The 13508-nt window shown below is 48.5% G+C and overlaps 1 protein-coding gene and 1 long non-coding RNA gene across 2 annotated transcripts in view; both read left to right on the forward strand.

Moving 5' to 3' along the window:
* The window catches only part of LOC142258737 (uncharacterized), a 75170-nt gene extending 71463 nt beyond the window's left edge, over positions 1-3707 (forward strand). The window contains exon 6 of the mRNA XM_075331349.1: positions 1858-3707. Coding sequence (XP_075187464.1) covers positions 1858-3122 — 1265 coding nt within the window. The 3' untranslated portion in view covers positions 3123-3707. The remainder of the gene's footprint in view (positions 1-1857) is intronic.
* Positions 1-13508, forward strand: part of LOC142258754 (uncharacterized) — a 350179-nt gene that overhangs the window by 91789 nt on the left and 244882 nt on the right. The gene's annotated exons all lie outside the window — the stretch shown is intronic.

Raw genomic sequence — 13508 nt, forward strand, 5'->3', positions numbered from 1 at the left:
CTTTCTCGGTCCCTGCTCTGAGGGCTCTGTGACTCCCTCTTTAACCCACTGGTTAGTCTAGTCACTGGTTTTCCCAGGAGTCTGATGCTGCACGGTTTCTTTATCTATCCCGCAAAAGCGTCGTGAACTCAGCTTGGGGTTAGTAGTTAGACTCTTGATGGGTACCGGGACTCCTCTTATTTAAGATCCCAGTTTAATGGTCAATGGTTTGGGGATAAACCTGACAAACCTCCTCGGTTCCGTTATACCTGTGTCGACCTGAACTCTTCAGCTGGCTCTCGCCAGACCTAAAGCGTCCTCTTTCCGTCTGGGTTACCCCTTTTCCTGTGTCTTTCTTTTCTTTTGGGGTACCCTCGCTCAGGACGTCGGGTCTATGTTATTTCTAGCCCTTCTTTCAGTCATCAATTTACTCTCGTCTCTTCTTGTCACTCTTTACTGACTGACTGTTAACTGACTAACTGTCACTCAGTCATCCTGTCAATCACGTCGCGTCTCACGCTCAGCTAGGCTCCACCCCCCTATGGACCTACTCTATAAACAGTCCCAGGAATATGAAGGTAGGGGCTGCTGAGTCAATGTTACTCAATCTAATATAAGACTCTGCATTTCCTCTCTCTTTCACCTGTGACCAAAGGGCACTGCACCTTGATGTTAAGGTGCTGTATTCCCCTGTAGCGCCTAATCACAGGGGCGCCACACTTGCTAGTGTTTGCGGGAGTGGACCCACTGGGTCACAGCACTGGCTCATCCATGAGGGGCGTAACTAAGCAACTACCTTGTCTTCTGTAGAGTCTCTCATGGTGAGGATAGGCTTGTGCTAGAAGATACCCGCCTGGTGCTACTCCAGGGAGTCCCGTTATTGCAACAGCTGGCCCCAGGGGGTTGGGGATAGGATAATGCAGGTCCAGCTGGCACAGCTGGTATAAATAGATGTAGTAGGTATGGTAGGTGCAGCTGGTATAGATAGATGCAGCAGGTCCGCCGGGCACAGTGGATACTAGGATACAGACATGTGTTCGCACACACAGCATAACACTCAGGAAATGGATCTAACAACTAGCAACATGTTGCCCAGGCACCTCCCATCTCAGGGGGAAGGATGCCTTAACTACCTAGTGCCTCTCAGCCATAGGTTGAGAGGCACTTCCTGGTTAGGGCACACTGACCTTTTAAGAATAGGTGTGAGTGCCCTAAGCACACTTCCAGGCCCTGGGAGATGGCAACAGGGACCGTATACACTGAAGACACCGTTGGGTGTCTAGAAGGGTAAGTGTTCTGGAGTTCCCGCTGGGGAAAGGGTGCAGGACTGTGCAGGGGCGCCAGTAAAGGCGTTACAAGCTAATTATAAATTATATCCTTAAATTTAAAAATATTATTAAAAATAATTTTTATTCTTGGCAGATGACTGTACCAGGAGATTAGAGGCACAACTGACATCTTCAATTTTAAAATCAGATAACCTTGAGATCACGCAAGATATAACTGAAGTGAAATCCACTATTGCAGATATACCATCATCCCTTCACAGCAAAAATGTATCATCTGAGTCTATTAAACAAGTCATATCCTCTGATTCATCACAGACTATTAAGGAAAATAATTGTCACAAAAAATGCATTAAAAATGGAAGTGTTATTACAGGAAAGAAGCAATTTTCAACTTCAAAGTATCGAAAAATCCCCAAAAATATTAACACAGGGGAGAAAAGATTTTTTTCAAAGTCTGTTAGTTACCAGAGAACTCACATGGGGGAGAAGCCTTTTTCGTGTTCAGAATGCGGGCAATATTTTACATGTAAGTCAAGTCTTGTTATACATCAGAGAATTCACACAGGGGAGAAACCATTTTCATCTTCAGAATGTGGGAAATGTTTTAACCAAAAATCACATCTTATTACACATCAGAGAACTCACACAGAGGAGAAGCCTTTTTCATGTACAGAATGTGGGAAATGTTTTGTAGATCAGTCCCATTTTGTTACACATCAGAAAACTCACACAGGGGAGAAGACGTTTTCATGTTCAGAATGTGGGAAATGTTTTAACCGCAAATCAAATTTTGTTATACATCAGAGAACTCACACAGGGCAGAAGCCATATTCATGTTCAGAATGTGGGAAATGTTTTAACGAAAAATCAAAGCTTGTTACACATCAGAGAATTCACACAGGGGAAAAGCCTTTTTCATGTTCAGAATGTGGGAAATGTTTTGCAGATCAGTCCCATTTTGTTACACATCAGAGAATTCACACAGGGCAGAAGCCATATTCATGTTCAGAATGTGGGAAATGTTTTAACCAAAAATCACATCTTGTTAGACATCAGAAAACTCACACAGGGGAAAAGCCTTTTTTATGTTCAGAATGTGGGAAATGTTTTAACCGCAAATCAAATTTTGTTATACATCAGAGAACTCACACAGGGCAGAAGCCATATTCATGTTCAGAATGTGGGAAATGTTTTAACGAAAAATCAATTCTTGTTACACATCAGAGAACTCACACAGGGGAAAAGCCATATTCATGTTCAGAATGTGGGAAATGTTTTGCAGATCAGTCCCATTTTGTTACACACCAGAGAACTCACACAGGGCAGAAGCCATATTCATGTTCAGAATGTGGGAAATGTTTTAACGAAAAATCACATCTTGTTACACATCAGAGAACTCACACAGGGGAAAAGCCATATTCATGTTCAGAATGTGGGAAATGTTTTAAGCAAGAAGGAAGTCTTGTTATACATCATAGAACTCACACAGGGCAGAAGCCATATTCATGTTCAGAATGTGGGAAATGTTTTAACCAAAAACAACATCTTGTTAGACATCAGAAAACTCACACAGGGGAGAAGCCTTTTTCATGTACGGAATGTGGGAAATGTTTTTCAGACCAGTCCCATTTTGTTACACATCAGAGAATTCACACAGGGCAGAAGCCATATTCATGTTCAGAATGTGGGAAATGTTTTAACGAAAAATCAAATCTTGTTACACATCAGAGAACTCACACAGGGGAAAAGCCTTTTTCATGTTCAGAATGTGGGAAATGTTTTGCAGCTCAATCAAATCTTACTATACACCAAAGAATTCACACAGGGGAGAAATCCTTGACATGTTTAGAATAAGGGAAATATTTTACACACAAATTGCATCTTTTGAAACTCACAAAGAAAGAAGGCATTATCATATCTAGAAGGTGAGAAATGTTTTACTTAAATTATAAATTGTTGACCACTAAGAAAAATTTACACGGGGAGAAAATATAGATTTAACAAACTGAACAAATAAACACAAAAGAGACAGTCAATGTAAAGGCAAGTAAGGAAAGAAGAAAGGGAAAGCATGTTAGAACTTACATTAGAATTATAATATATACAGTTACTAATAGATGTCTGTTTTCTAAAAATCTAATAAAAAGCAATATTCCATGTGCATCGAACATTTCACATTGTTATACATTTCTACATTCATTAGTTACTTTCAGCGCACAATCTCCATGTCTGAACAATGTCTGTAACTTCTCTATACTACAGTAATAAACATGTTCATATTACAAATTACTATTTCCATCTACGATCCATTTCTTCTTTGTGGGAACATCTGATGTGATCGAGTTATATAAAATGCCTTTCCATTAAGTTTAGTAGTTTTTTCATCATCATTGGGAACTGACTCCCTTCTCTATTCCCCAATACACAGATTATAGGTTCTAAGGGGAGTTTGACTGTAAATACTTACTAAATTGTCCCAATAACCTGACACCCAAAACATTTTTTCAATAAAGTCTGATTATCTAAAATGTTTTTGATTTTTTTTTTCTCCATTTGCTTTATTAATAATAATAATAATAATAATAATAATTAATAATTAATAAATAAAATGCCCCCTTCCATCTTTCCCCAATCTGGAATGCTGGGGTAAGATTATCTATACAGAGATGTCATTTACAGAAATATTAGGGCTGCAGCCACATCACATGTTATACAGAAGAATAGCGCTGTCTCCATACCTCTTTATACAATTACTTATAGATCAGACAAGCTCCTCATAGTTAGCCAGTTTCTATGTTACTCAGACGCTTTTTATATGAATAAGATCAGTGAGTCTCATTATACCGAGTAGAGAAGCTCCAGGGACAAAGACCCCGCCTCGTACTGACAGGCTGGAAGCCCGAAGTCTCCAGCCCCGGGGCCCAGAGTCTCTCATTTTTGGCTCTAGCATTTCCTTTAGAATAAATCCCCTTCTCATACCGTCCTGTACTAATGACTTTGTTAATCACGTTTTGTCGGAGGGTCTCAATCCATCTAAATGTTATCAATTTATGTGTAAGAAACAATAATCGTCCTACCGCAGTTTTCCAACGTGTGTCCAGTGTCCGTTCTTCTATATTCCCTTATATAAAACCTTGGTGTCTCTGACCAAACCTGCTGATTAGGATTTTACAATTGTAATAACTTTACTCCAATAAAGTATTTATAATCCGCAGCCTGTGTATAAGATCAGCAGCTTCCGCTCAGCACTTCCCACCTTTATCCTCTGTACGTATGCCGACCTTGTGGAGGAACAGAGGGGTCATATATTCCCTATGGATGATTTATAGATCTGACAGTCTACAATGTCCACTAGGGATATACATCTGACCCCTTCAAGGATCCTTGTCCATTGATCATCAGTAATGGCCCAATGTCCGTTTCCCATTTACATATAATAACAAGAAGATAAAAAGTGAGGCCTTTATCTCCAAAGTGTTTTATTTTAGATTATAATTAACTTCTTCACGAACGCGAACAGTAAAATCACATTCTATTTTTACAGGATTTAACAACCAGGGGCGTAACTTTACTGCCTAGAATTCATCTGATTGCCGTATCCATAGCAACTGCTTTCAAATGATGCCCCCTGCTGTTTCTTACAGCTGGGGACCTTTCCTTAACCCCCGGAGTGGGGTGGCATCGCCAGCCCGTCATCCACAATTGTTGTGATTGGCTGTTCAAATCTGAACCTCCAATCACAGAAATCGCACTGTTTCACATAAACTAAATGCCTAAAATAGTGCACTCCAGCTATGATTGGTGATTCAGGAGCTACGACCAGTGGCTGGAGGCCAGCAAACACGATGCCCTCCCCCTCCCCGCAGCACTGATTGGAGCGATATTGCTATGACGCGCAATTTCTCCAATCAGCGTGCAGTGGGGCCGGCTGACCTGGTGGTGACGTCTCTCCCAAGGATTGTTTTTGCCTGGAGAGCCCTCCCCAGCCAGTCTGCGCCATGCCCCTGCTGGGACTTGTAGTTCCACGCCTCCGCCTGATCTCCGCTGAGCTGCTCGATCTCTGCTGCGCTGCCTGTAAGTACTGCCCCTTCTCCTATCTCTCCAGCCCTCCGACCTCCCCGTCCCCTTCTTTCCCATGGCTTCTACTGTCCCCTGCCCCTCCTCCCCCCCTCGGCTTCTCCTGTCCCCCTCTTATATCTTCTTGCCTGCTGCCGCTGTCTTCTTGCTCCTTTCGAGTCATCCGAGGTCTTCATCTGTCTGAACTCACCTTGCAGTGGGAACCTCCATCGCTGGGTACTTCCTGGGTCCTAGCTTCAGTCGTCCATCTAGCTGCCTGCGGCAGAGTTCCTCTGGTCACTGATCTTCATGGTTCTGTGAATATACATTTTTTTGTCTGTCATCCCACGTCACTTTTTGCACCCCATCCGTCCGTGCGTCCTGCAGCCGCCGATCGCCGATCCGTGATGCACATCACAGATCAGCATCCATGCTCCATTTTGGGCAGGACTTTTTTTTGCTTTTTATTGACGTCCGTTTAGTATGTTTCTTTTTTTGTTACCAAATTTGAAACTCCTTTCTATTTTCTCTTTTTCTTTCTAGTTTTTTTTTTTCTACTCAAAGAAAATAGATTCACAAAAACAAACACACACAAAGTTTAGTTCTTTTTATTTTTTTTATTTGTTTTATTTTTTCACATGCCCCACACACCCTCAGGTTACATGTGGAGGGTTTCCATTGTTTAGGCACATCAGAGGCTCTTAAGCTGGTGTCACACATAACGACGACGACAACGACGTCGCTGCTACGTCACCATTTTCTGTGACGTTGCAGCGACGTCCCGTCGCTGTCGCTGTGTGTGACATCCAGCAACGACCTGGCCCCTGCTGTGAGGTCGCCGGTCGTTGCTGAATGTCCAGCTTCATTTTTTGGTCGTCACTCTCCCGCTGTGACACACACATCGCTGTGTGTGACAGCGAGAGAGCGACGAAATGAAGCGATCAGGAGCCGGCACTGGCAGCTGCGGTAAGCTGTAACCAGCATAAACATCGGGTAACCAAGGGAAGACCTTTCCCTGGTTACCCGATGTTTACGCTGGTTACCAGCCTCCGCTCTTGCTGCCAGTGCCGGCTCCTGCACTGTGACATGTGGCTGCAGTATGCATCGGGTAATTAACCCGATGTATACTGTAGCAAGGAGAGCAAGGAGCCAGCGCTAAGCAGTGCGCGCGGCTCCCTGCTCTCTGCACTGTGACATGTAGCTGCAGCACACATCGGGTTAATTAACCCGATGTGTGCTGCAGGAGAGCAAGGAGCCAGCGCTAAGCGCGGCTCCCTGCTCTCTGAACTGTGACATGTAGCTGCAGCACACATCGGGTTAATTAACCCGATGTGTGCTGCAGGAGAGCAAGGAGCCAGCGCTAAGCGCGGCTCCCTGCTCTCTGAACATGTAGCACAGCGACCTTATGATCGCTGCTTCTGCTGTGTTTGACAGCTAAGCAGCGATCATAACAGCGACTTACAAGGTCGCTGTTACGTCACCGAAAATGGTGACGTAACAGCGACGTCGTTGTCGCTGTCGTTTAGTGTGACACCAGCTTTACACCGCAACATGACTTCCGCTAACTATTCCAGACAATTTTGCGTTTGAAAATTCAACTTGCGGTTTTGGCCTTCTGAGCTCTGCCGTGCACCTAAACAGTGGTTCCCTCCCACATATGGGGTATCAGAATACTCAGGAGAGATTGCCCAACACATTTTGAGATCTATTTTATCCTGTTGCCCTTATGAAAATCAAAAAATAGAGACTAAGAGAACGTTTTTGTGGTAAATTTTTTTTTTTTTTTTCATTTTCATGGGGTAACATTATAAAATTCACTGAAGCACCTGGGGGTTCAAAGTGCCCAGCACACATCTTCATGGGTTCCTTGGGGGGGGGGGGGGTCTAGTTTCCAAATTAGGTTTCCACTGTTTATTCCCCTTAGGGGGTCTCCAAACGTGATATGGCCTTCGCTAATGAGCTTAAGGTGAGGTCTGAGCATGGGGGAGGAAAACTGGACAAGGCTAATGAGATGAATGAGTATTTCAATAGATTTAGCAATACATGTGTAATGCCAACTGACAGAGGATGTGAATCTGGTGCAAGTTCTGCAACATTGATATTGGAGGATGAGCAGACTAATTTCAGAGTCTCCAAAAATGAAGTGAGGAGGCAGTTTAAGACACTTAACATTGGTAAAGCTGCAGGGCCAGATGGACTCAGTCCACGTGTCCTTAAAGTGTGTGCAGACCAGCTGTGTACGGTCTTTACAAACCTATTTAATGGGAGTCTACAAACACAGAGGGTACCAGTGTTATGGAAAACGTCCTGCAACCCTAAATAACTACCGTCCTGTAGCCTTAACATCTCATGATATGAAGTCCTTGGAAAGATTAGTGCTTGCTCACTTGAGTCCGAGGGTGAGGGCTTTTATTGATCCCCCTACAGTTTGCCTACCGGCATAGATGGGAGGTGGACGATGCTATTCTTTCTCTGTTACATACTGTACATTCATTTTTGGAGAATGACGGAACCACTGTGCGAGCGATGTTCTTCAATTTCTCAAGTGCATTTATCACCCTGCAGCCACTTTTACTACACAAAAAGATGACTGATATGAAGGTGGAGGAGGGGATGAGAAATTGGATAACTGACTACCTATCAGATCGGCCACAGTTTGTACAGATGGGAGCAGTTGTGTCTAGCAGATTATTGAGCAGTGTAGGTGCCCCTTAGGGAACGGTGCTAGCGCCCTTTCTATTCACACTGTATACATCAGACTTTCAGTATAAATCTGATTTTTGCCACCTTCAAAAATTCTCGGATGACTCCATGGTTGTGGGATGTATTAGGGCGGACCAGGGGGATGAGGAACATAGAAGGGTGGTGTCGAATTTTGTGGATTGGTGCCATGGTAACTATCTACAACTAAATGTTAAGAAAACTAAGGAGTTGGTGGCCAACTATAGCAGGAGAAAGATGGAATGTACCGATCACTATTGCTGGTCAGGAGGTGGAGCAGTTGAAGAGTTACAAATATTTGGGGGTCCACCTGGATAGCAAACTGGACTGGAGATGCCACTGAGAGATGGTCTACAAGAAGGGGATGGGCAGATTATATTTCCTAAGGAAACTGAGGTCTTTTAATGTTTGCAGCAAAATGTTAGAAATGCTCTACCAGTCTGTAGTGGCAAGTGCCATTGTGGCGCCCTGGACAAGCCAGGGGCCACAGAGAACAACACCAACACACCCCACACTCCCGGTCAGGCACACCGAAGTCAGACAAAACCCTTGTTGCCTTCCTCCAGGGGCTGATGATCACACCAGGGGGTGGGCCAGGCGGTTGGCCCCGCCCACCGAGGAGTTCACAGTCCTGGAGGCGGGAAAAGGAAGGAGTGCAGTTCAGTTAGGGAGTGAAAGTGGAAAGGAGTAAAGTGGCAGCTGAGCAAACTGAAGTTGGTCCGGGTGTGTGGCCCGGACAGATCAGCAAGGTTGGCAGACGGTGGTGACCGTCTGCAGGAGTGGCCTATCGGAGTCTACCGTCAGGACCATGGACGGGCGGTGGCCCGGCGGTACCGGACCGGTACACAAAGAGAAGTCAGCACCATCTGGCAGGGGCTTACGGACCCCGGCAAGGCTAGGAGTCGCCGTGAATTTGCCAAATCCGTTAGCGAATGGAACCTCCTGGGTTTCCCAGCAGCCAAGTCCCGACAGAAGGCCTCAATCCAACCGAGAGAGGGAAACACAGTCACCGCCAAGGCTAAAGTTCCCAGGGTCAGAGCCTGCGGGCAAAAGGGGTTCCTCCAGCCCATATCCAAGCTGGGGAGCGAGTTACCGGTGGGAACCCATTGGAACCATTTACAGTACATAGGTGCAGGGAAAGGCAGTCATCACCAACCTGCCGGGAGCAACAACACCGCAGCCGTCTGTGGGACCCGTCCATCCAGCCGTTTGTTTTACCGAGAACTGTGTCCTCATCATTGGCTGAGTGAGTACCACCGTGCCGTGCGGCACCGCGCTGCCCCCTCCGCGACCCTGCACCTCGCCAGGCCCCGTAACCCGCCTACCATCCATCCCTACCCCATCACCGGGCCCCGGGACAACCAACCCCCCTACCCACGGAGGGGAGAACTAACATCCAGGCTGCTCCCTGTCATCGCTCCCGGGATTCCCGTCCAGAGCAGCGGTGGTGTCACCAATCTCACCACAATCGTGGGTGGCGTCACGGACAATACCAAATCCCCACAATCAACTTCCCCCTTTCACTCACGGGCGAGGAACGCCGCTCGAGTCCACGGGATCCGGCCCACCGATCGAGCCACCACCGAGCAGCAGCAGCAGCCGGACCCGAGCAGTGGGAGAGCGCAGCATCCCCTCCTCCGCCCGCGACAACTTGGCGTCACAAACAGGATCCTATTGTTCTACCAACTGGTGGAAGTGCGCCTTGTGTGACCGCCGGAGGTGTCCGGCCGAAAAATTTGCGAAGCCGCCATCTTGGGCCCGAAAAATTCCAGCTCGAGCGTCTCTTCGAGTAGTGGAGGCGCGAAGGCCAAAACCCCGCCCCTGTAGAGGAGGAGCCGGAAAGAGACTAAGGGGGACTGATGGCATCTGGCCGCATGTAGCCACGTCTAAAAAAGCAGGGACGCCAGGACCCTGCGGGCATCTTATTGCTGGTTCCTGGGAGAGGCCGCCAGAAGCCATGTACATGCCGTCCCACAGCACCGTAGCCCCCGCGCCTCGAACCGCAGCATGGGTGGAGATCCGGACCGCGCAGCTCCAACAACGGCTGCAGGTCAACATGCAGCTCCTCTTGGAGGAGTGGGAGGCCGACATGGCGGAAGTGGTGGCGGCCATACAGAGACGTGAGGTGGAGGGAGTCTTGGAAGGGAGGGTAAGTGACCTACACCCCTGTACCCCTAGTGGGTCAGTCATCGCAGCCGACGGACCCGGTCCATACCCGCTCGCCCTGCTACCTCCCCCGCTACCCGTGTTGGCTGCTGCTGCCCTGCCACTAGGCCCGCTATCACCACCACCGGTAGCGGTACCCTGCCAATCCGCCCCGTCGGACCGACCTGCAGCAGAAGCCTGTGATCACCCTGATCCGCTTCCATGGAAGAAGCCGAAGGCAGAGCCCGTCAGCAAAGATGCACCAGAGGCACGGCGGGGATGCCGCTGCCAGGAGGCAGAGCAGGCCATGTCACAGCGGGGTCCCACATTACCGAAGGTACTGGTCGTAGCCGGCACGGAGGGACTCTGGCTGGGCCCATTCCCCACACTGCCTGAACTGGAGCAAGCAGAAAGTGCTCCGCATCGGGAGCGGCAGCAAAGGCAGCTGCGCCGCGGGATTGCCGATTAAGAAAGAGAAGTTAGAGCATGGTAGCGGTTCCCGGTTACCTTGCTGTCGGTCCCCATTGGGACTCTGCTGACGTTCCAGACGGCCCTCAAGGTAAGGAGTCCGTTTGGAGGAGCAGTCGTACCCGCATCATCGGCAGCTGAAAATGGAGTCCTGTGGGACAGTGTCACCCCTGTGTGATGGTGGCGTTGGGGGCTCGTGCTGTTCGATGGTGGACTGTGGGAAAGCTGCAGGAGGAAGCTGTACTGGAGCCAGGTGTTGTGGATGGCCCCTGGGACCCAGCTAACAGTCCCCGTTGGGACCCTACGGCAAGTGTCCGTTGGGACCCTACAGTTTTGTTTGTGGTAGCCTGTTGGCTACGAAGAATTGTGGTCCCCGTTGGGACCCCTGTTAAACAACTGCGTAGGAACTACTACGGACAAGCCCGAGAACTGGCAGGGCAACCACAAACTTAGTGGCTTGTAAATAAAAATGTTGTTTTTGTTGGCTGACTGTTACCGCCTCCGGAGAGGCAGATTGGAGGAAGGGCCCGCAGTGGAGCAGGCTGGGGCCCAGCCACCACCGGAACCGGTGGCGATCCTCTGGGGGTTTCAGGGGTTCCCCATGGACGTGGGTCCCCTGAAAAGGACAGAACCCGCTCGGGCAACTTGTGCTGGACTGGGGTCAAGGGGTGCTGCCTGTTTACTAGGGGCAGCATCAGGGCCAGGTTGCTTGGGTGGGAGAGAGCAGAAGCCGTAACCGTAACGTTTCAATAAGAGTACCTCCCGATGTGGGAAGATGTTAGTATACTTGTGATCACTGTTTTACCGTTATCTTTCAGTTGTGAAAATAAAACCGGTGATGGACGGGCAGCCCGCGGACGGTCTGCATTTAACTAAGGGGGAATGTGGCACCCTGGACAAGCCAGGGGCCACAGAGAACAACACCAACACACCCCACACTCCCGGTCAGGCACACCGAAGTCAGACAAAACCCTTGTTGCCTTCCTCCATGGGCTGATGATCACACCAGGGGGTGGGCCAGGCGGTTGGCCCCGCCCACCGAGGAGTTCACAGTCCTGGAGGCTGGAAAAGGAAGGAGTGCAGTTCAGTTAGGGAGTGAAAGTGGAAAGGAGTAAAGTGGCAGCTGAGCAAACTGAAGTTGGTCCGGGTGTGTGGCCTGGATAGATCAGCAAGGTTGGCAGACGTTGGTGACCGTCTGCAGGAGTGGCCTATCGGAGTCTACCGTAAGGACCGTGGACGGGTGGTGGCGTGGCGGTACCGGACCGGTACACAAAGAGAAGTCAGCACCATCTGGCAGGGGCTTACGGACCCCGGCAAGGCTAGGAGTCGCCGTGAATTTGCCAAATCCGTTAGTGAAGGGAACCTCCTGGGTTTCCCAGCATCCAAGTCCCGACAGAAGGCCTCAGTCCAACCGAGAGAGGGAAACACAGTCACCGCCAAGGCTAAAGTTCCCAGGGCCAGAGCCTGCGGGCAAAAGGGGTTCCTCCAGCCCATATCCAAGCTGGGGAGCGGGTTACCGGTGGGAACCCATTGGAACCGTTTACAGTACATAGGTGCAGGGAAAGGCAGTCATCACCAACCTGCCGGGAGCAACAACACTGCAGCCGTCTGTGGGACCCGTCCATCCAGCCGTTTATTTTACCGAGAACTGTGTCCTCATCATTGGCTGAGTGAGTACCACCGTGCCGTGCGGCACCGCGCTGCCCCCCCCGCGACCCTGCACCTCGCCAGGCCCCGTAACCCGCCTGCCATCCATCCCTACCCCATCACCGGGCCCCGGGACAACCAACCCCCCTACCCACGGAGGGGAGAACTAACATCCAGGCTGCTCCCTGTCATCGCTCCCGGGATCCCTGTCCAGAGCAGCGGTGGTGTCACCAATCTCACCACAACCGTGGGTGGCGTCACGGACAATACCAAATCCCCACAATCAACTTCCCCCTTTCACTCACGGGCGAGGAACGCCGCTCGAGTCCCCGGGATCCGGCCCATCGCTTGAGCCACCACCGAGGACCAGCAGCAGCAGCCGGACCCGAGCAGTGGGAGAGCGCAGCATCCCCTCCTCCGCCCGCGACACCATCTTTTTTGCACTCATATGCTGGGGTAGTAGTGTTTCAGTCTCTCATGCTAAGAAGCTGAATAAGCTTATCAAGAAGGCAAGCTCTGCTGTTGGCTACAATCTGGACTCTTTTGAGGAGGTCGTGGAGAGAAGAACTCTGAAAAAGTGTATGGCAATTATGAATAATAATGCACATCCATTATATGAGCTGTTCATGAGACAGAAGAGCACCTTCAGTAACCGGCTAATCCTTCTGAGGTGTAAGAAGGAAAAATATAGGAAATCATTTGTGCCAACTGCTATGGGACTGTACAACAATAACATTAGTGTTAAATCATCAAGTGAATGTCTACTTTATTTCTTCTACTTTCAGTTCACCCGCTGTGTTTGTCCTAATCTAATGTATCATGTTCATCTGTCAACTCTACTGTCTTGTCAATTAAGTAATTCATGTTATGATTTAAGTTGTGCTGCTGTGATACCATAATTTCCCACGAGATCAATAAAGTGTATCGTATTGTATCATAATGATTCCAACTAATTTTGCTTTCAAAAATTAAAATGGCGCTCCTTCCCTTCTGAGCCCCGCCGTGAGCCCAAACAATTGATTTCCACCACATATGAGGTACCGTCTTACTCAGGAGAAATTGCACAATAAATTTTATAGTGCATTTTTTCCTGATACCCTTGTGAAAAAAAAAGCTACCTGGTTGAAGCAACAATTTTGTGGTAAAAAAAAATAAATATTTTCACGGCTCAACGTTATCAACTTCCGTGAAGCCCCCGTGGGT

Source organism: Anomaloglossus baeobatrachus, assembly GCF_048569485.1.
Source record: "Anomaloglossus baeobatrachus isolate aAnoBae1 chromosome 5 unlocalized genomic scaffold, aAnoBae1.hap1 SUPER_5_unloc_1, whole genome shotgun sequence".
In the NCBI taxonomy this organism is placed as follows: domain Eukaryota; kingdom Metazoa; phylum Chordata; class Amphibia; order Anura; family Aromobatidae; genus Anomaloglossus; species Anomaloglossus baeobatrachus.